The following is a 24,103-nucleotide window of genomic DNA, read 5'->3' as shown; positions in this document are numbered from 1 at the left end:
CCTTAGCAGGACCTCTCAAGCTCCATCAGGTTGGATGGGGAGTGTTGGTACACAGCCATTTTCAGATCTCTCCAGAGATGTTACATGGGGTTCAAGTCTGGGCTCTGGCTGGGCCACTCAAGGACATTCACAGAGTTGTCCCGTAGCCACTCCTTTGTTATCTTGGCTGTGTGCTTAGGGTCGTTGTCCTGTTGGAAGATGAACCATCACCCCAGTCTGAGGTCCGAAGTTTTCATCAAGGATGTCCCTGTACATTGCTGCCTTCATCTTTCCCTCAATCCTGACTAGTCTCCCAGTTCCTGCCGCTGAAAAACATCCCCACAGCATGATGCTGCCACCATCATGCTTCACTGTAGAGATGGTATTGGCCAGGTGATGAGCGGTGCCTGGTATCCTCCAGACATGATGCTTGCCGCTTCCATCTGGCCACTCTACCATACAGGCCTGATTTGTGGAGTGCTGCAGAGATGGTTGTTCTTCTGGAAGGATACTTATGTACATGTGATTTTTTTCGTCTTTTATTTTTATGATGATTTGAAACAAACTTCTTTTATGTTGTCATTATGGGGTATTGTTTATACATTTTTTAGGAAAATGTATGAATTTAATCAATTTTGAAATAAGGCTGTAACATAACAAAATGTGGAAAAAGTTAAGTGCTGTGAATACTTTCCGGATGCACTGTATCTAAATCCCTCATTTCATCTGTTGTGGATTGCTCAATTGGAAACGTCCTAGTCTCAGATCACGCCCTGGTGAGTTTAGAGATGTTGCCATATACAGAGAAAAATAAATCATTTAGTTGGGACTTGTATGTATCCCTTTTGCAAAATCCTGAATTCCAACAAATGTTAAAGACTGAAATCAAAGTTTATATGGAAACCAACTGGTCCTCAGTATCCTCATAGCATAGATTGGGAGGCACTTAAGGCTGTTCTTAAGGGTTGGATCATACAGTATGCCTCATTCACCAAAAAATCCAAATCACATGAACTCATGAAGTTGGAAGGGAATATTAAAAGTGCTGAGGCAGAGCTGAAGCGCCAAATGTCGTCTGATGGCCTCAGAGAATTCTCCTGATTGAAATACATATATAATACTATTTTGTCACGGAATGTGGATTTTTGGCTATTCAGGGCAACACAGTCATACTTTGAGTAGGGGGACAAAGCAGGGAAGCTTTTTACTAGATATAAAAAGCAGAGAGTCTTTTTCAACTATTCCCTCATTGAAATCTGCTGGTGGTGAAATATTTACCTCAGCCATTGTTATAAAAGCCATTGCCAATTACTATAAAATCGACATTTGGCGCTTCAGCTCTGCCTCAGCACTTTTAATATTCCTTCCAACTTCATGAGTTCACGTGATTTGGATTTTTTGAACAAATGTTCTAATATCTTCATCAGTAGACAAAGACGTGGAACTATAGAGATCAAGATAGAACTCTTTGAAAGCATTATTAATATTAATAATCTTTTCAATGAGTTCTATCTTGATCTCTATAGTTCCACGTCTTTGTCTACTGATGAAGATATTAGAACATTTGTGGATCCATTAGAACTCCCTAAATTGATGGGCCAGACAGTTTTGCTGCTGAATTTATTAGATCTTGTGCTACAAAATTGGTTCCACATTTGTTAGAAAATTATACGGATTCATTAAAGAATGAAAATCTTCCGCTTACCATGACAAAAGCCTGGATCGGTCTGATTCTTAAAAAGGACAAAGATCCAAGCAGGTGTAAAAGTTACCATCCAATTTCTCTGATTCAGCTAGATGTAAAAATGTTGTCAAAAATGTAAGTAAAGTTAAGTTATGACATCTCTTATTACATATAAATCAGGTGGTTTATTTGGGGCCGTAGCTCTTACGGATACAGTCCAGCAATGCACGCATGTATTCCACAGTATAAGTACAGTATCAAGAGCAAGTCTTCTTTCTGAAAACGTTCACACTGCAGCTGAAAGTGACCCAAACCACATGTGACAGTTTTTGGATGACCGAGTGAACAGCAGAAATCACTTTGAATTAGATATTCTGGGTCACTTTCATAAGTGGAAATAAATTAAACAGGTTTGAGATTTATTTACAGTGTGACTTCAATGTTACCCTAACATTAATTCATGAGATTCTCATATCAATCTAACACCACATCATCATAATTGCATGCTTGATTTTGAAAAGTGCAAAAATACATTTGTTGAAATATTTCGATGTACATAATATCTCAAATTTTGTATCACTTGCTTTGTGACTATAGAAGTTGAAATGTCAATGCTAATGCATATATGACAGGATGAAAGATAAAAAAATATGATAACATGAAGAAAATGAATGTAATTCTGCACTCTGTTTTTGCAGTTCTTAACATTGGGACATTTTACATATAATGAAAGAACATGATAAAAACACAGTTACTGTAAGAACATTGAGCACATTCAGGAAGTCATCATACACTCGATGCCTCTGTTTCCATGGCGAGGAGATGCTGTGTGATCAGCAGGCACAAGCGGAGATTATCATCACATAAATCTCATAGTAACCCACACACATCACTGAAGGAGGTACATTGATTATATCCAAGGGTGTAGATTTTGCTTGAACATTGGTAGAGGGGGGTTGCAGTGTGAAGCATTTACATGTTTCCACGGAATAATAAATATTGGTGGGATTGTACTTGCTTGTTTTGATTATTTTGGGGGGTTACCTCCCCCATCCCACCAGGAAACTACACCCTTGATTATATATTCATAATCAAAAGCCACACACACTGACATTTTTCAAATGAAATTATGTGAAATAGGGCTGGAGATCTATCCATTTGTTTGATTGCAATTTACATGAGCGCTTAAACAAAATTGTTATCTTCAAAAGTGTAACAGGCCTGCCTCTACTTTTGACATCCCAAAAAATATAATATGCTTGATATTCATTTCACTAATGATTTGAGTCACTGTTGCTGTGTCAGTCTAACTTGTGAATGAACCTTAGACAACTCAGAGAGAGAGACAGCTGAGCAGACAGACACAGCGCTGAATGTCATGAAATTTAATCTCTGTACTGTATCCAGATGTAGCACACAGCATTAACCACACACACCTCTCTATGCTCTGTGACAAACACTCTGACCTTCAAACAAATCTAGCACATCTGATCAAAACACACCATCACAGCACGTGTCACACCAGTACTCCTTTAGGTCTTGATATACTTAAGTAGAAGATCTTTTTCATTCAGGGGTAAAAAATAAGTTCTTAACAGTAGAGCCTGACCGATATAGGACATAGCTAAGCTCACCTGTCCCCCCACATCCTGCTGAACTTTTACTACTGCACTATTGAAAGTATCCTAACAAACTGCATCACAGTGTGTTATGGCAACTGCGCTGTCTCAGACCAGAAGGCCCTCCAGCGTGTGGTGAAAACTGCCCAATACATCACTGGTGTTCAGTTACCCTCCATCAAAGATATTCACCACAAAGGAGGATGAGAAGCATTATCACCCCAATCATGGTCTGTTTACTCCTCTCCCGTCTGGGAGATGCTATAGGAGTCTTCGCTGTCCCACCAGCAGACTCAGGAACAGTTTCTTTCCCTCAGCTGTCAGCTTACGGAACACTAAAACACACTCGGACTACATATATATTTTGCACATTCCCTTGCACATTTCTTTGCACATAATTTCTACCTCTTGATGCCGCTTGCACTTTTATGGTCACCGGCCATATACATTTTATATATATATATATATTTACATATTTATACTTTGTTCTGTACAATGCACCTTCAGTGTTTATACTTCTTCATTTGCACCTTGTACTACATTCATAGACATTTGCAATGAGCTGGTCTCTGCTTCTCTACCTCACAACATGGCACTCCATAAAAATCTTTATTGTATATAATAATATAATATATATATAGTTTTAATAAATACATATTGCTATTAGCACTTTTGGTTAGATATTAACTGCATTTCATTGGCTCTCTGTACCTGTACTCTGCACGATGACAATACAGTTTAATCTAATCCAAGTTGAATCTAATCTAAAAAATGCATGCACAATGTGAGCTGCAGAGACCCCGGCAAAAGCAGTAATGATTCTGAATGTGTCGGAAAAACCAGCAAGGAGACAGTCTGAACATTTTGGTAATTCTATAGAGAGAAATGCACATTAGGGCTGTGCCGATAGACGATCTCGGATATAGCTGATGGCAATACAAAATTTGGCATGTTTTCCCGTGTATTAAATTATAATAATAATAATAACAATTATTATTATTATTATCATCATTATTATTATTATAAGGCTATAATTATTATCAAATTAATATTACAAATAATTTGTCCATAGACACACAGACAAGTGCTTGAAGAAACACACTTTATTATATTTTAAGAACAGATGACAAAACATCTATACGCATGCCTGATGCGCTGTTTGAATGGAGGCGTGCGGTCTAGTGAAACACGTGCATGTAAAAGGTCAGATGAACATCAGAGCAAGGTGATATGTAGAGAGTGCAATAAACATGTCACAACACGTGCCGGAAGCACTACGAACCTCTTTCACCATTTACAACAGCGACAAATACTACAGTACAAAGAATGTATAAACTCTGTGGATGTCGTGCTCTTGCAAGCCAGACTGGAAAGCCTTCTGCCCCAAAACAAACCTCTTTGCAAGTTCATTTACTCAGGGTGTGCCCTAATAGAAAAGTGCCAAGTGGCAAAATATAACAGAGGCGGCACCCTACCACATTGCTAAAGATATGGTCCCTGTTGCAACAGTTGAACAAGCTGGCTTTAAAAAGCTGCTGAAAACAATGGATCAAAGATACGATTTGCCCAGCTGTCACTACTTTACAAGAGAAAACCTACCAAAAATGTACTGTGAAGTCAGACAAAAACTATCCAACCGGCTCGCAAAAGTGACTCACTACGCACTGACAACAGATATATGGTCGAGCAGAACATGTGAGCCAAATATGAGCTTGATTGTACATTTTATTGAAGATTGGGAGTTGAAAAGTGTGTGTCTCCAAACAAGCTACTTTCCCCAAGACAACACCGGAGAGCATATGGCTGAAGCCCTGCAGGATGCCCTTACAAGCTGGAAGCTTATAAATTAATAAATATTATATATATAATAATAGAAATACATTTACATTCATGCATTTGGCAGACGCTTTTATCCAAAACAACTTACAGAGCACTTATTACAGGGACAATTCACCCGGAGCAACCGGTGACTGTGGTGATCGAACCGACAACCTTCTGCTTAACAGTTCAGTGCTTTAGCCCACTATACATACGTCTACTACTCTCTCATATGTCAGCCCTGTGCTATTTAATTAAAGTCTCCTGGCACATGATGAGGGAGATAATGAGCTGACTAAATATATCAAGACCACCATTGTGGATTATCTCAACCCAAAATATGCTGACCCAGCCACCAGTGACCTTTGGACATGGCCTCACTTGTGGATCCAAGGTACGTCTTAAGTGACAAGATCGACATGTTCAAGCACAAAGCTGTCTTGGAGGCGGATTCTATGCTGGCTGATCAGAGATGCTTTCAGCCTGTGCCCACGCCTGCAGACCAAGAGGAAGCAGTATTGTGCCTTTCCACACAAGGTTTTGTCGTTTGTTGTGTTCTGATCAGTAGAAAACTAAACAACTGTTTCAGAGCAAGTAGTCCACTTTATATTTTATGTTTACATATTCATTTTTATTTGCACAGAGATATAGTTTGTTAAACAGGAAAGGAAAACCTGTATTTTGCTATCTTTTTTGTTCTGTCTTCAATATTATTTTAGGTATTCTCAGAGATGTGCATAATTTATTCAATATATTTTATATTTGCAAAGCTGTGTATCTTGTTAAGCAGGTAAGGATAACCTGTATGTTTACTTTTTCAATCAGTCTGTTATTGTTAACAACAGCAGGAGTATTGTCAGAGATGTGACTATTTTTGTTTTATATATTTATGTAATTTTTTATTTTGCTGTGTGTATTCTCAAACAGGAAGAGGAACCGTGTATTTGCACTTTATTTTGATCAATGTCTTATAAATAAAGGTGTTTGTGACACCTCACATGTAGTTGGCTTACAATTGAGCATTTAACCCACATATATATATATATATATATATATACACACATTTGTCTAATTGGTCACTTCCACCTGAGAGAGCCCCTCCCCCTATCTCGGAAAAGTCTTTCTATTAAACTCACCAGAGAAGTGAAGTCACACCCCGTAATCTCACATTTGCATGCGGTATGGACAAAAGTTTATTTAAAAGCATATAGAGCATATTGCTGAACCCAACATTACGTATTTTCTGCTGGTCAGATTGGTTTGTGAGGGAGATTAATACGCTCTGTGACCTATATGAGAGTGGAGTGTTGAGATCATTTTGCGATTCCCATGTCTCAATTCGTTAGATATTTACAACAGCACCACCTGCTATGTACTATTTTTGAGAGTGGTATACACCCCCCTAAAGGGGCAGATACTCTGGGAGAGGTGATTACTGCTTTTGGAATAGGTCATGAGGCATCAGTGTATTACTCCCTGCTAATTCAGAGTCTGGGTGACGGAGCTTCAACTTCTCTCAAGAGATTATGGGAGAAAGATTTAAACTTGTTATTGGAGGAGGGCGTGTGGGCTAAGATAAAAAATTACAAAAAAAGTAAAATCTGCATTTAGAGATCTGCATCTTATTTAATTTAAGATTTCACATTGATTCTATTAGACCCCCTCTAGATTGTATAGGCTTGGTCTTAAAGATACATCCACTTGCTGGTGATGCCAATCAGAAGATGGGGACACAACCCATATTTTTTGGTGGTGTATTAAGATCCAAGAATTTTGGTTGAGGGTTCAGAGTTTTATGTGTGACCCCAGACCCAAAATAAAAAATTGGGTCCTAGACAGCGTTATGATTGGCAAACAAATCATTCTTAGTCGGCTGGAGCGCCCTCGTTTCAAAAGTGGCACACAGAGATGGGCAGGGTGGCGGCATTTGAGGGAATGTCATATAGAAGGCTAGGTAGCATGGATTTGTTTAATAAAAATATGCCTTTTTGGAGGGTTCTTGGGGAGGGGCAGTGGAGGGGGATTTGTAGTTTTAAATGCAAGATTACATTTTTGTATCTATTCTTAAGTGTCTCTTGTCTGCTTTAAATATTAGAAGTATTTGTACGTGTGTACACTTTCATTTTGTGTTGGACCACTGAATGTTTGTAGTGGGAGGGGGGGCATATAATTTTATATAATTTGATTCTGTGTGTGTATGTTCTGTTTCTTCAATCCTGTTTTTTTAATCAATAACATTTGATTAAAAAAAAAAAACTGGTACAAATGTGGTAAAATGTAAATAAAGAGATTATTCAGGGAATCAATAAAAAATAAATACAAAAAAAGATATATAAGTATAAGTAAAGGATATCCATGTATTTCTGCAACCTTAGAAATATGGGATACAGTATTAAAAAGTTTTTTTACATTGAATGACGCTTTAAAAAAAACATTGGATGAAACTTATAAGGGATGGACCAAGAAAGAAGTTACATCATATTATACTATTACGAATAACAATATTCTGTTAACCTTCCAGGAATTTAAGGACCAGTTTGGGCTGGATAATCAAGATTTCTATAGAATATTCTCAAGTACGACCCCACTTCAACTCAGCAGTAAATAAGGAGGGGAATTGGACTCAGAATGATATAGTGAAGATTTTTTTGTCTACCTATAAGGCAACTACAATTAGCAAAGTCATTTCTAAATGATATCATTGTCTCCAAAATCAGAGATCAAAATCTACAAAATCAAAAGAGTTCAAGTGAAACAGGAACCCGGTGTTGGAAATGCTGTAGATCTGATGTAGCAAATCATTACCATTTTGGTCATGTCCAGCTATTTGCCAATTCTGGAGAAACAGCCATAGGACATTAGAGGTTATATTAAATATTAACATTCCATTTAAATTTAATGCATTATACCTGAGAAACTTGGATCTACAAGAAACCAATCTAAGATACTTATGGAGAATATTTTTGGTAGCAACCAAAAAGGCTACTACTCGTAGATGACTCCAACCTGCTCCACCCACAATGGAAGACTGGAGAGGAATTGTAATAGAGATATACAAGATAGAATCCCTTACCTTCTCCCAATGATTAAGCAAACAAAAGTGGGAGTTTTTATGGAGGAGATGGAGAGAGTTTGTAGACACACAGAAATAAAAATCATATAGTAGATGTCACTGCAAATTATTGCAGAAAAATAAAACAACATATTGGAACTGTGCAAATTTGCTATTATTCTGTACTGTACTGTTTCTTTTGTAATTTATTTATTTATCTTTCTTTGTTCTCTTCTGATTGTTAATTACTATGAAAACTTAAGTCAGTTGGACTGAATGTATCTAGCTTCTACATAATTCTGTACTGTGTTTTTGAGATGTATTTAGAAAAATAAGTAAATTTAAATATGAGGACGCCCATATAAACGCACATGTAAAACCTTAAAAATGTGTTATCAATGACTTTACGCTTCATTCTATGAGTACACTTCACAAGTCAGTAAAAGAAGCTGTTATAACAACTAGATGATGATTTAAAGTAATATATATACAGTAAAAAAAAATTATTGTCTTGTTTACATTATGATTTCATGATAATAATGCTACACATGACCATAATATGTGCCGGTTACATTCTGTTATTGTAATTTATGATGACCTTGATACCATTGGAAAGATGAGTGTATCAAATAATGAATGTGCAGAACAAAGAAAAAACAAGAGACTTATGTTTAGACAGATGTGTAAATGGCTTTTGCTGCAGAAGACAATGGTCATTTGAGACACCTTTAGTAGACCAAAATAACCAAATAAAAATCACATGACATGGTCTTTGAAAATGTCTCCAAGCAAACAATCATACATAACTATATACATAATAATAACTCTGCACATTGATGTGTTCATGTTGACTGATTTTGACTCACTGAACCACGTAAATAAAATTAGCCATCAGCCTCAAGGTAGGCGGAGCTCCAGGTCATTCTTACTGATGACATGGTCTAATGGCAGTCACATGGTGTTCAGCAGCTGATAAGACTTTTTCCTAAAAGTTCGCTCCAGCGAGCTCTTACGAACCACTGAAACGAATGCAAAAAAATCTTTTTGGCCAGATTTTGTGCAATAGCTAAACTGATAAATCATTGCCCTTGTGATGCAAAGGACAAGAAAATGAGTGCAGAAGAGCCAACACATGAGCCGAAAGTGTTATAGAAGCACCACAAAATTACCTGGTTGTGTTTTTCACATTTGCTTTTTCAACACTATGTTTAAGATTTAAGATTTAGTCAAGGGAGGTCAGTTTTGTTGATTTAAAACTTAAAGCATGAACTTTAAAAACATCATCTGTTTGGAAGAACATTTAACTCGCTTTTAGCACCACACAGAGGACATTTCACTTCAGAACTGACACGATACACGTAATATGTTACGTAATATCAATTTGAAGAATATTTGCCAATGTCACAAATTCTATGAGATCAGGCTTGAAATTAAATTAAGCATCAAAACTTAATAATGTACCCTAATAAGCCTGATGCTGATAATAAAAAAAAACACAAATATCAGCCAATACTCACAGATAGTGTTGTAATGATAACAAAACTTCAGAAGTTCTCGATACCAATTTCAAAACCACAGCAAAAATGTGCTAATATGGTAATGTACTATTGAACACTCCCCTTTAGCCTATTTAAAGTTACATTTTAATGTAAATAATACATTAAAAGAAATGCATGTTTCCTTTATTTCACTCCCTCCACACATCCACCCTTACCCAACTCTCTCTCTGTCTGTGTGTGTTTCTCAATTAAGTATTACTTTCCTTAAAGTAGGCATGAAATGAAAATTGACACTATTTTATTAATGCATGTTACAGGTCTTATTGTGAACGATTTATCAATGTATATTTTATTAAATAAAGTTTACTTCGTAATCTTTAATCAAAATGTCATAACTTGGTCTTCCGGTGAAATATCTAACTTTTCTCTAATGACATATGCAAGATTACTCTGCAGCTATTGCTCAACAGCCACAGTCCTTTTTTAATTCCACCCCTTCATGTACACAGACTTCACATCAAATCAGCTATGAGTTGACAAGGTGTATTTTAAGCTGTTTCTTCCCAAATCATGTTCCCTACCCCAAACTACATGAATTACTGACACGCTGGCTTTTACATTTCAAAGGAAGAGGAAAATGGAAAATCTGCAGCCACATTTGAGACATTTCACGTCTGAAAGGGTCCAGAGGCGATCATATTTCAATATGCACGCATCGGAAGGGGAAACATTATTGGAGTTTATTCATAATTTTTTTATTGCATTCATCTTTTGGAGGCTTTCTGGGTGTGTAGCACCAGTAATACCCAGTATAAACCGGACACAAGCGGCGCGTTGCGTTGCCTCAACTGCAATTAGAACACATTATAATCAGCGAAGCACTGGAAGCTTTCAAAAAATGACACTGAAAGCGGCCATTTTGTGCTGCACACGCAATGTGAAAGCCCCCACTCCCCAGTCATGGAGTATTTGAAACAGGCCTCATGCCTGCGGGCCGTTGATGTGACGCGCCAGAGGTGTCAGTGTTCTTTTTCCCATTAATATTTAATGTATTGTGATAACACATTGACTCGCTTGTTTTTACTAATTAGAGATCGCTGCTCAGTTTCTCCGGTGCTAACACGACCAGCACAGTAGTAAACTGCAGGCTCAAATTCAGATCTGCCTCCGTTCAGGCCCACTTTTTACAATCCAATCAACAACAAATGAATAAAAACAAGTCCCCACCCTACATTTTTTCTTTGATAAGCCTTTTCACTCAGATGTGCGGCACAATACAGGAGAAAATTTCGGTCACAACTTCCGTTTCATCGCGACTACATTTGGAAGGATGCATCCTCCGGAGGTCGCATTTGTCGGACGCATACGTCATCGAGGCGGTCTCATTTCATTTTTTTGTCTTTCTTTTTCTTATTTATTATCTATTGTCAATGCCTTTTATGAATATGCACTTACATTTATACAATTGTTAACCTTTTTTGCATTCCCAATAAAAAAAAATAAGAAAATGAAACGAGACAGCCTTGATGACGTATACAGCCGACAAATGCGACCTCCGGGGCATGCATCCTTCCAAACGAGACACAGCCAGCCTGTGTTTTTAAGTATGGCCCTACTGAAATATTTAAAATTTTCCCTATTCCTGTTCTCGGAATTCCATGTTTTAAAGTTTAATTTAATTTCATCATCCAAATTGTGTCTAATCAAATTCCTAAAAATGTTAACGATTGAAAATAGAATGACTTACCATTGCATTTTTTAACAAACTTTTATTCAGTAAAACAGCACTCTTGGTTGTGATCTATTGTTAAATTTTCATTATTATTATTATTACTATATTAATCATTATTTATCATTACTACAGTAAATATATATCACAGATTCTTCCTAGCTTTTATTTGAATTTAGTGTTTTTGACAGAAGATTTACTTCTCCGTATAAACAGCTCACATGAAAATGTTAATATTAAAATCGCAAATGATATGATTTAATTATATAAAAATACATTATAGTCTACATATGCTGCACGTTTCACAGTGGATTAGTGCTCTGTCATCTCATTCAATGCGAATGTTTCTCAATCTGTGTCATTCTGCTTAACATATTAATTCAAAGCAAGAATAGCCATTTGAAAATAGCAGCGAGAGCGTAACAGGGCACGCTACATGTCAAATGTGATCTACCATGTGCTGCTGCTGTAAATGCAGGAGAACACACACTCACACACACACACACACACACTCACTCACACGTGCCAGAGCGAACCGGCCATTCAGGAACACCAGAGACTCCTGTTACATAACACACACACACACAAAGAGAGAGAGAGCGAGATAGAGAGAGAGAGTTGGGTAAGGGTGGATGTGTCGAGGGAGTGAAATAAAGACATGACAGAAATAATGAAGTAAAAACAGATGACAAGAGAAAACAATGATGAAAGAAGAGTATATCAGTATGTGACCAAAGTAAACACACACACACACTGAAGAGTTTGAGTGATCAGGGGTAACTAGTGTCCTCTCACACACAGATCAATAATACTGTGATCAATAACATAAGATCATGATAAACTAACACTATGACCCTTAAAAACACAACACTTCATCACACTTTATTAATACAATTCAGACAACTGATGCAGTCTCAGCCAATGTTTTCAAATCACACGTAAGCGTTATTTATACTAATACGCTGATTTTTGGTACATTGATGTGCATGTAACGTAAGCCATCGTTTCAGAAGACATGGGTTAAACCATTCGAGTTGATGGATTGACTTTATGCTGCCTTTATGCCCTTTTGGAGCTTGAAAGTGTTGGACCCCATTGACTTAAACTGTATAGATATAGACATCAAATCACCATCAAAATATCTTCCTGTGTGTTCAGTAGAGAAAAGAAAGTCATACGAGTTTGAGATGACATAAGAGTAAATGATGAGACAATTATTTATTTTTTTGGTGATCTATTACTTTAACAGTTCACATGATTATTGTAGTACTTTTGAGGAAGAAATATTTGGAAATAAGAATAATATAAGAATATACACATTAAAAGGGATAGGTCACCCCAAAATTAAAATTTATGAATTGTTATCAAATCGGAAACAAATAGAGAAATCTATATCAATAGCCAGCTGTAATTTTAAGCAATTTTAGCTGTTCTGGAACTTCCACGAGACTGATGCCCCTCTTTTCAAAACACCGGCCTCCAAACATACGGTTGAGCCGTTGAGAACATCATCGAGCAGCAGTCCATCTTCTCAGGGTTGTCAAACACAACAGTAGTGCCCTCAACCTGATAAATGTTATGAATCTGAATTAGAGGTCGACCAATAGTAGATTTTGCCAATGCTATAACTAAGTGGTGGAAAGGCTGATAACGATAGCAGATAGTTTTTAAACTATTAACAAGCCCAAAACGTAACGCATGTTTGTGTTGGTCTGCCTACGGAATTTATTTCTTCACTGTATAAACTGTGCGTTGCTCATACAGCTGAAATTTCACTTACTGCCCTCTGGAGTAAACAGGTGGTACTACAAGCTTCATTTCTCAGGAATCTTCCTTATTATGGTCCGTGGGCACGCGATTAATTGTGTTATTGTTTGTACAATTAATCACTGAATTAACGCATTAAATCGACAGCCCTAATATATATATATATATATATATATATATACACACATATACACACACACACAAGATGAGGTTTATTGTTGTGGAATAATCCAAAAAATTATAAACAATCGGCATAGATTTTTCCGATAACCAGCAGTTCCAAAAACCAACTATCTGCACAGATTAATCGGTAAAACGATATATCGGCCTACCACCAACCTGAATATGGCATTAAACCTGAATGAGTCGCTTCAACTACTACTACAATGTGAGATCATGCAAAATGATTGATGGGCAGAAAGTGCATTAATGTCTTCTGATTGGATGAGCAAACAAGCCTGCAGACATGGTCACAGTTAGTTTGCTGTTTACACCATCTAGTGCTGTCCCAGTGTGATTTCTTAGGACATTCATTTCAGTGGCATCTTCCAGGAAATAGCTATATTTTCTCTATACCATTCCATAAAAAAAGCACTTAAAGCACCATTTAAAAAAAAAATGCAATCTAACCATGACCGAAAGAACTAGGTCGAACAAGTGGCCGAAATGGGCTTCCTCAGAAGGGTGGCGGGTTTCTCCCTTAGAGATAGGGTGAGGAGCTCAGTCATCCGTGAGGAGCTCGGAGTAGAGCCTCTGCTCCTTTGCGTCGAAAGGAGTCAGTTGAGGTGGTTTGGGCATCTGGTAAGGATGCCCCCGGCCGCCTCACTAGGGAAGTGTTTCAGGCACGACCAGCTGGGAGGAGGCCTCGGGGAAGACCCAGGACTAGGTGGAGAGATTACATCTCCACACTGGCCTAGGAATGCCTTGGGGTCCCACAGTCAGAGCTGGTTAATGTTGCTCGGGATAGGGAAGTTTGGGGCCCCCTGCTGGAGCTGCTGCCCCCGTGACATGACTTCGGATAAGCGGTTGAAGATGGATGGATGGATGGATGGATGGGATGTAATCTAAACTAAACATTTTTTTTTGCATTTTGCTAACTTCACGCTGTAGATTCAAATGAACTGGATCTCGGTTCCCAACACTAATTACTGATAAGTGAGTTTCTGTGCAACTACTCAAGACTATAGTGATGGGTTGTTCATGAACGATTCATTCATTTTGAACAAATCTTTTCTGTGACTCAGAAGAACGAGTAGTCTCAGAAAGCAATTTGTTAATTTTGTGTTGGCTGCACATGTGCATTGCGCAACCTCTGTTCATTTGTTACGTGAAAACCGCATAGCCGCTAAACAGGAAACAGAATTAGTTCACCTTTCAACTTTTTTGGTCCGAGTCGTTCCTTCTTTTGTCACGTGACAGCCATATATGTTATGCATTGCTCAACAGAAATGATTAGTTCACCTCTCAAGTCATCTGGTACGAGTCATTAGTCCGAGTCGTTCGTTCTATGTGACAGCTGTATACGCTATAGCGTAGAACATAGAACGTACAACTCCGACAAGAAGGTTCCAGAGGTGAACTAATCTTTCTATTTTTCATAATTTGTCCTTGGCTGCATTATAATTTTTTCCTTATTAGGACTATAATCAAAGTTTGCATAAGCAGATGTGTTGGGGGGGATCTGGCAATTGAAAATGTAACATTTTTATTTAATTCTGCTCAAATGAAGGAAATGACTTGAATAAAGATTTGTCTATTTTGCTGAACGAGACTCAAAGATCCAAGTCAGTAAAATGATCCAATCTTCCAATCAATACAAGACTAATATCAACCACATGAACATTTTCATCCTGTGATAAATCAACATGTTTCTCTTTCTTACACACACACAGACTGACGGAGTGTGTTGTGTTATGTAATGTTGTGTTTGTTTAGTCATTCTCTCTGATGTTTCCAGACCTCTCTGCACGTGTCACATCACAAACAATACAAAAACATTGTTATACACACAATGCTCAAATTTACATTCATTAAACTAAGCAGCATGTAAAGGCACCATACATTATAACTAAAGGGAAAAAGATGATAGACGACCATTAATGACTGGTGCCCGATCAAATAGTGTTAAACACCTTTTAGTGCACACTGAACACCTGTTCGACCTAGTGAAGAGGAATGACTGTAAAATCATCCAGCATTTCCATCAGATGACATACACTGGTAAACCATCACACAGGTCTTGTGTTTTTAAAATATGTTCTCCTGTGTCCAGGGGTGTAAATTAACGAATTACAAATACTCACGTTACTGTAATTAACCACTTTTTCTCCAAGAATTTTACTTTAAGTAGTTTAAAAATGTTATATTTTTACTTTTACTTGAGTACATTTTAAGTGCTGTAACTGTACTTTTACTGCACTATTTTCCCACTGTCGGTGTTCGCTACTTCCCTTTCCTGATTTTATTTTTATCAATCAGGCTAGAGAGTCTCATGACTCCTGTCAAATCAAATCACAAGCAAAAAACTTGAACATCAGCTGTAGATCTGGCGCCAAATGTAATGGATTTGGAGAATGCCAGTTTACAGCTGAACGTCACGGCTGCACCTGGAAGGGCTTTTCACAGTGGAAAAAGTCCAATTGCTAGTTTGTGTCATGTGAGTTTAACTTGCTCAAGCCAGATATCAGCATTAATCCTGCCACTAATTTGAAGAAACATATCGAGGTAAATTTCATATTTCTGCTTACTAGATTGGGTGTCTATAAAGTAGCCTGTAAATTAACTCTCTATCAATGAGATTTTTGGGTTGATATGATAGATTAAAGTAATGTTATCAATAGGGCTGGGTGATAAAATTATCAAACGTCTGAGTAGTTTTCTATATTTAGCCTATGTTTTACATCTAGAACAGCTGTCTATGACTTTTTCTTCAGAACACAAATGAAGATTTTTAGAAGAATATTTCAGCTCTGTAGGTCCAAGTAAATGGTGACCAGAACTTTAAAGCTCCAAAAAGCACTAAAAAGAGCAAAAACGTTATATATACAACTCCAGAGGTTTAATCCATGACTTTAGAATTGATTTGATAAGTGTGGGTGAGAAACAGATCAATATTTAAGTCATTTTTGCTAGAAATTCTTCTCTCTCCCAGTAGGTGGCGATATGCATGAAGAATGTGAATCGCCAAAAACACAAGAAGAACAATGTGAAAGTTAAAGTGGAGATTGACTGAGCAGGTAATTAAATATTGATCTGTTTCTCACCACATCTATCATATTGCTTCTGAAGACATGGATTAAACCACTGTAGGCACATGATTAAGACTACTTTTATGCTGATTTATAAAATTTGTAAAGATTCAAATCACATTCACAATCACAGAGCACTGATTTACTTTCATTGTATGGACCAAAGAGCTGAGATATTCTTCTAAAAATCTTAGTTGAAATTAACATTAAATAATATTAATAAATGCTGTAAAAGTAGTTAATTGTTAGTTCATTTTTACTACTGTTGTTAACCAATTATTGTAAAATGTTACTCAAGTGATTTCCTCAACAGTCAGTTCTAAAACATCAAACACTTTTAAAATCCTCCAACTAAATGGCCATTAAAAACTGTCTATGTAACTGTATCATAGTGTATCATAGTGAATCATAGACAGTGTACAAGCTCAAATCATTAATTTTACAACTTCGCACATAGCGTTAAAACTAAACTTTTAAAACTGAAGGTACTGTAACAACTTCTCGTACAGGGAAATAGGCAGTGCAAAAAATTACCAGTATTTTTAAATGAGCCATGTTCACACATGACCTCTAAACTTAAAATTTTCTGGAAAAGTCTGTATGTGTAAAAGTGAATAAAGAGACTTTAATTCTAAATGTGCCTGAAGTTGAATAAGAGCAAAATCAAACCAGAACAAATCTTGATTTCTTATCCATTTATGTGAGGAAATGGAGATTGTGGAGATCTTTTGAGCAGGGAATTGTGCTCTTGTACGACATGCGTTTTAACATAAATGCACTACTATAAGATAATAGCCTATAAACAGCTCTGAGGCAGCTTCCAGTGGCAGTGATGTCTTCAGAGTCATAAAACACTCCAGACAGATGTGGCCTGACTCGTCCAGTGTCCACTGTGTCTCCTCCTAGCACTCGGATCCCAACATGCCTGACATTCCCTAAGAGTGTGCAAACATTCCTCACATGCCTGTGGACCAGCAGACGGAGGAGGGGAACACTCCTGATGCTTCCGGAAGCTTAAGCAGTCACGCCAGGAATGATAATAACAGAGACACTGAGAAACACTGTGTTTTACTGACCGAACAGAGTGAGGGAAAGATGACTGACAGGTTTTATCAGGTGATCATTAATCCATGTCACATGTGGGCAGCAGTTAGGAAACTAAAAACGTTCTCAACCAAAAACGGATTAGTGTGGATGTGGCCTGAGGAGTTACTGCTGAACCATCACTGCTACAACAGCAGTATTGTGCATGAAACAAAAAAAAAACGTATATATACTTATTTATTTATTTATTGACAGCTATTGTGGAATAGTTTCCCTTAAGGTGTTATTACGGCCATGTCAACACTAATCCCTTTGTTTTCTGTTTCCTAACGCCATTTGTTTTCCGAAGTATGTGATAATGGTGAGCGTTTTCTAAATGCTCAGATTTCAGCAGAGTAAAACGCAGTTCTAGTGAGGTCTAGGTGTAACTGAAGCTAAATTAAAGCTTTTGCAAACGAAAACGTACACATGTGAGTGAATGTGGCCTATGTCAACGGCTGCAGTTTGATACGCAGAGCATGGCCATTCTAGTGTGGTTGAGGGGACGGTTCATGAAAATGAACTAGTTCACATTTAATGATTCACTTGAACACAGCGCAGCTTTACACCCAGTCTACATCGGACACAAGTGGAGCATCAAAAGCAAAAAGAACCCATTATAATCAGTGAAGCTGTCTACGCTGGATGTGTCAATTACTACACGTCGCACCGACAGTAAACTGATGTTCCGTTCTATTTGCACAGCAAGCGCTGGCACTATTCCTGCTAGAAAGACAAACAAATGGTTTAGAACATTCGCTTTCCAGTCCATGTCCAGTGTTAAACAGACTTTGCCTTCATTTTTGAAGTGAAATATTTAGTTCATCACTGCAGTTTATCCCATATTTCGACTTGGTGTGTAAAATAGGGTGTTTTCTAGTTGTAGAAGTTTACATTTGATATGACTTTATTTGTTCAGTCTAATTCTTATATATAGATACAGTGTAGTTAACTACTTTTTGTTTGTAGTTTGTAGAGAAAAATACTTTTTTAAAAGAAAAGCTTCAAAGTAGCTTCCTCAACACTATTCTGGATATTAACACACTTTGGTACATCCCATTAAAAAAAACTCAGCTCCAACAGTTGCTAAGATCCACTCGTACTCTACCCAACAAATCCCACCATCTTTCCTTCCCCCATCATCCGTATTCCTCACAGCCCTGTTTTTCTCAACGGCGTGAATAGAAGCACTTCCTGCGGGCCACTGTTGGCCGGCGGGCTAATAGATGTTGGCATGAGACCACGTGAGTGAGCACTAGCCAAGAACAGAGCCGCTAAACAGCATGTGAATATCCAGAAGTCGAGCGTCCTGCCCTACCGCCCCGTCCGCCTCGCTCTTCACCCTCCACTGCATCCACAGCATTCAGACATTCATTTCAATGATAATGGACAGACCGGAACAACAGCGCCATCCAAACGACAAGAGCAGCGCACAATGGTTTTGTGGCTATGTCATGTGCACCCGTGGGAGCAGAGAATGCTGCCATGTTTTATTATCAGAGGGAGAGAGGGAGGGAGAGAGTGAGAGAGAGAGAGCGCCATGGGAACATAAACATGGAGGATCATCGTGCTAGTAAAGTTACTTTATAAAGCTAGTCAGCTAGTGGAGGGTCGAAGTATAAAACTGGTATAAATAAAGTTAAGTGGTGGCGTGTTTGTTTAACATAGAATGTGGCTATCTTTCCATTATAGTGTTGAACATAATTTACGTGAAAAATCTGAATATCGCAAAAACAATTAGCAAATAAAGCTGCGTTACCATCCCACGTGTTTATGAGAATAAAATCATCACTTCTGGGGAAATTGCTGCAAAATAGAAATGAAAATGGAAGTTGAGGCTACTGTGGATTTATCGAAACACAATGAATCACCAGGTTTAAAGCGCACAGACAAAAACACACTGACGAACATCATGTTTGTTAGCATTCAGATACCTTATGTCTGGGTGCGAAAGTGCATCACACAGTTCTGAAAGACAATCAGTTTGATGACAGATTTTGGCATTCCAGAATAACCAGAGCAACAATTGATATTGATAATATTATCTGAGCGAATGATGTGTTGATGAGGCAGTCACATTAGTCACATTGTGATGTGCATCTACGTATATTCCTATACAAATTTGACAGGAATATATTCAGTAAATGTGTTTCCATCATAGTCATTGCGCTCAATACATGGACAGAAACCCACCTTATGATGTCACATCATATGTGACAGCAAACTGACCACTTATGTAATACCTACAGTGTGCACAAGTATAGAGACTGCTAAGACATGTGACCAACTGGGCGGCAACGTCATCAAAACGCAAAGAATTATGGGTATATTTGGCCATTTTACATGGGCTGGCATCGCATAGCAGGCTAGTGGCATGAAAATAATAAAAAAAAATTTAGTGAAAAACAGAATATAATCCTACAAAATGCAGCGGGCTAAAGAAAACATTGTCGGACCATACCGCCTAAAAATACATCCTAATGCAAAGACGAGATATGACGAGAAAATAAAGGGAATCAAAGGACTGTATTCTTACGAGCATAGTGACTGGTCGGGAGGTCAACCTGAAAAGGCTGTGTTGTGGTGCTTTTGCAGACAGCCTGAATGTTTGCGCAGACATGGTTGCTTGCGATAATCAGAACTGTCCTATACAGTGGTTCCATTTAGGTTGCGTGGGATTCAGCAGCGCACCAGCCAGAGAAGAGTTATGGTAATGCGATGCTTGCACATGTCTGTGACTTATCACCCACAACCTACCTCATACATTTCCAGTTATCTTTTATATGGACTCTTTATAAATGTCTTCATCTAAATGTATTTACATGTTAAATATGTAAAGAAACTGAAATTAAGTTGGTTGTTACTACCATTTAAGTTATGTAATTGTGTATTGCAATCCAAACTGATTTTACCCCTTAAAAAGGGACGTTACATAGACTGAACCGATCTTACATGTTGCATGTGCACATATAGTAGTTTTCACAGCTCATGTTCATGACGATATACAGTAGTGACAGTGTTTGTGCACTAAATTCATGTAGGCTTTCATGTAGCCATCAGCAGGGCCCCAAAGGGTCAAAACACATTTTAGCAGACTTTAAGGAATGTTCCAGGTTCATTAAAAGCTCAGCTCAACTGACAGCATTTGTAGCATATGTTGATTACCACAAAAGTTACAATGAGGCACTTCCAATGGAAGTGATTGTGGCCAGTCCACAAACATACAAAACACAACGTTTCAATAGTACAGCCACAAGACATTAACGTCACACGTTAAAATGATTTTGGTGTACTAAAATCTCAGTTCTACGTGATTTTGTGTGATAAATCGCTTACCAGAATTAGCCGTTTATGTCATTATGACAATAGGGTAAAATTAAGGTTAGTAAGTGAGTTTATTGCACTAAAATCATGCTAACATGTACAGTTTTGGTGCCTTGTGGCTATACTTTAGATACAGAGAGTATGTTACAGTTTACAGATTGGCCACATTCAGTAAGTGCCTCACTGTAACCACATTGTTTTTTCTTTGGGATATGAGGGATGAGAATACATTCATTTTAGTTTTAATCAACATTATGCCACAAATACTATCTATCAATTGAGCTTAATATATATATAGACACATGGAAATATGTACTGTAAAGAAACAATATCAATAGTTTCACCCAGAGAGCAATGGGTTTAAATCGAGATTAAATGGGAACTTTGCTGTAGTCTCCTGCTTCTTAAAGTTTCTCCAAAGAAAAGACCTCTAGTAATCTTACACGTGTCTCCTCTTGAATTTCAGAAGAGATCAACAATGTCATGCACCAATGCTCACCAAAGTCTGCAATCAAATGTCTCAATATTATTCATCAAATTCTTCCAAGAGCAGATAACTTGTGCTACGGTCTACACTACACTCTTACTGCATGTCAACAATGGCCTCATCTGTGTCTAATTTGATTTCTCCAATGGACTTTTAGGAGAAACACCCGAGATGAAGTTGATACTTGAATGAAACACAACTGAACAGAGATAGCGCATCCTCTGTGAGAGCAATGGAAATGCACCTCTGGAATGTTTGACACGCATATTAGACATACATAAACAACAACCTGTAAACCACGACTGACCTCTTGTAAGAAATCTACTGCAACAGCTCACGTGCGTTCAGTCAGAGTGCTTAAGTGACAATCACCCGTAACTTAACGTTGGTTTTGGGCAGAAAGAAATGAACAAGTGGAGAAACAATCGCATGTGTCATTTACCTGCGTAGAAGCGCAGAAGCGATCCCAGCTCAGTGTTCATGCCCTCCTCTTGCACCCGCCACGGGTCTTTAAATCCCAGTTTAAAGAGAAAGTCGTTCTGGACCTGCAGCGGCCTCTCGTCGGGCCCCAGGCGCCGGGCAGTCTTGCCGTGCAGCTGCACGTACAGCGCCGGGCCGGAGTCCGATTCCCCATCGGTACCAGCATCCGGACCGTCCCCCGTGGCCTCGGTGCCGATGCTGAGCGCGTTCAGCCTCGCGTTCACCTCGTTCGCGTCCTGTAGGACAGATTCCGACGAACAGTCCAGCTCCAGCTCGTCCGAGGAGCTGCCGTACGTGTCCAGGCCCTCGGTGGCGCTGCTATCAAACGCCGACGCGTCCGTGCCCAGAATCATGTCGTCGCTGAGCGAGTCTCGGTGCTGGCTAAGCCGGGCCCCGGAGCTCAGGTCGTCGCAAGCGCTGCTGGTCTCCGCGTCCGAGCCAGTGAATCTCTTCACCGAATCCTCGTCCTGCGGGGACGCCCGTTCCAGCTCGCCTTCCGGACTCGAGTAGACGTCGTACTCCTGGTGGTACTGGCGGTGCGACTCAAGAAGTAAGAGCCGCAATCGCTCGTTGGGCTGGTCGGGCAGGTGTCTGAGCGGGTACTCTCCGTCGCAGTTACCGCTGACCTCCGGGCAGGTCTTCGCGCTGAGCCGCAGGACGGAGCCCATCTTGCCGCTCATATGTTGTAGCCGCCGCGCGATCTCGGCCGAGGTGCTCTCCACCGTGCACAGTACCGGTCGGGGCGGCTGGGAGCACGCCGTGAGCCGGTCGTGGACGTGAACGGATCCCCTGCGCAGGTCCTGCCGGACCCAATGGCGGTCTGACAGCTGCAGCTGCGGACTGGCTCGGTGTCTGAGCATCGTCTGGCGGTCCAGACCGCGACTGTGAAAGGCACTGCTGATGTTGGACACATGCCTCTTTACCCTCCTCTTCCTAAGCAGCAGGCTGGAGCTGCTCTTGCAGGCTTTATTGAGTACGTTGAGCTCGGTGGGGCTCTCCGTCCGGCTCTGCATATGACGGGGCTTGGGCGCGCTTTGGCCTTCATCTTCGTCTGCTGTGGTTCTCAAGGCCACACTCAGAGCGCTGCACGTCTTCGCTTTAACGCTCTCCATGCTCACGGTATCGCACTCAGTCCATCGGAGCGGGGATATGAGCGCCGCACGACGCGCTGAGAACGCGTGCGAGACACGCAGGTTGGATCGCAGCGCTCGCGATCAGATCATGGAGTCCGAAGTAGCGAATGCTAGAAAGCTCGCGAGAGTGCGCGGAAAACGCGCGAGAGCTCACGCCCCCTTGACCTGAGGAGCGCGCGTTGTTTTCATTTCGTCCTGGCGTTTTTTGTCCCATCTTCGCTTTTCCTCTCATCTTTAATGCTGTTATTGATATTTGAATAATGATTATAATGATAAACATAGAGGGAAGAGAAATGCCAAAGTTCACTCAAAGCTCGCGTGAATAGCGTCAACCATCGCGAGAGTTCACGCCCCCCGCCTGAAACTCCATAGTTGTGTCGAACAACTCCAACAGAATAAAACGTTGAGACGTTTTATTACTCTGTGTTGGGTTTTTATATTTTTAATTTGAGCACCTAGCCGTTGTTATATCATTTGTAATGCGGCTGTTCTTTGAATAATAACAAGAGGGACGACAAGACTTTACACGGGTAACACCCCCCAACCTGCTGTTTTGGATAATTCAAATTTGATTTACTTTTTATAAGTATTTACCTTACTCATCATGGAAACACCGTAATTAACCCGATTTGTGAGTTTTTAACATGGAATCTCCTCCCATGAATCGTTGCTTTTGCGCTTGTTTTATTGGTGCGTCACAGCTGCAGTTGTGATTCATAATCAAAACTAATACAGTAAGAATATGATGATCACCACACAAGATTTATTTTATACCAACAGAGAAATATTCAAGAATTTTTGCAGCTCTCCAAAATGATTCTGTGATTGTTGTTACTGTTTTCTGCATATATATATATATATATATATATATATATATATATATATATATATATATATATATATATATATATATATATGTATGTATGTATATATATATATATATATATATATATATATATATATATATATATATATATATATATGCAGAAATATATATATATATATTAATGAATAAAAAAATAACAGGAGTTGTTAGAAATTAAGATAAAGAAAAAGTATATACGCCATTTTACGGAACACAGACCTAAAGTAACAGAGAATAATTTTACTGCCATCTAGTCATACGAACGACAATGACATGTTATCAAAGGCGTAAACAAAATAACAGATATAAGCATTCATCCAAAAACAATAAAATAAT

At 38.8% G+C, this 24,103-nt stretch overlaps 1 protein-coding gene across 1 annotated transcript in view; it reads right to left on the bottom strand.

Moving 5' to 3' along the window:
* Nucleotides 1-22,998, bottom strand: part of LOC127645251 (PH domain leucine-rich repeat-containing protein phosphatase 1-like) — a 53,351-nt gene extending 30,353 nt beyond the window's left edge. The window contains exon 1 of the mRNA XM_052128807.1: nt 21,732-22,998. Coding sequence (XP_051984767.1) covers nt 21,732-22,881 — 1,150 coding nt within the window. The 5' untranslated portion in view covers nt 22,882-22,998. The remainder of the gene's footprint in view (nt 1-21,731) is intronic.
* Nucleotides 22,999-24,103: the final 1,105 nt, after the last annotated feature.

The sequence above is a fragment of the Xyrauchen texanus genome, chromosome 6 (genome assembly GCF_025860055.1).
Source record: "Xyrauchen texanus isolate HMW12.3.18 chromosome 6, RBS_HiC_50CHRs, whole genome shotgun sequence".
In the NCBI taxonomy this organism is placed as follows: Eukaryota; Metazoa; Chordata; class Actinopteri; order Cypriniformes; family Catostomidae; genus Xyrauchen; species Xyrauchen texanus.
This window is presented reverse-complemented; position numbering and strand designations above follow the sequence as displayed.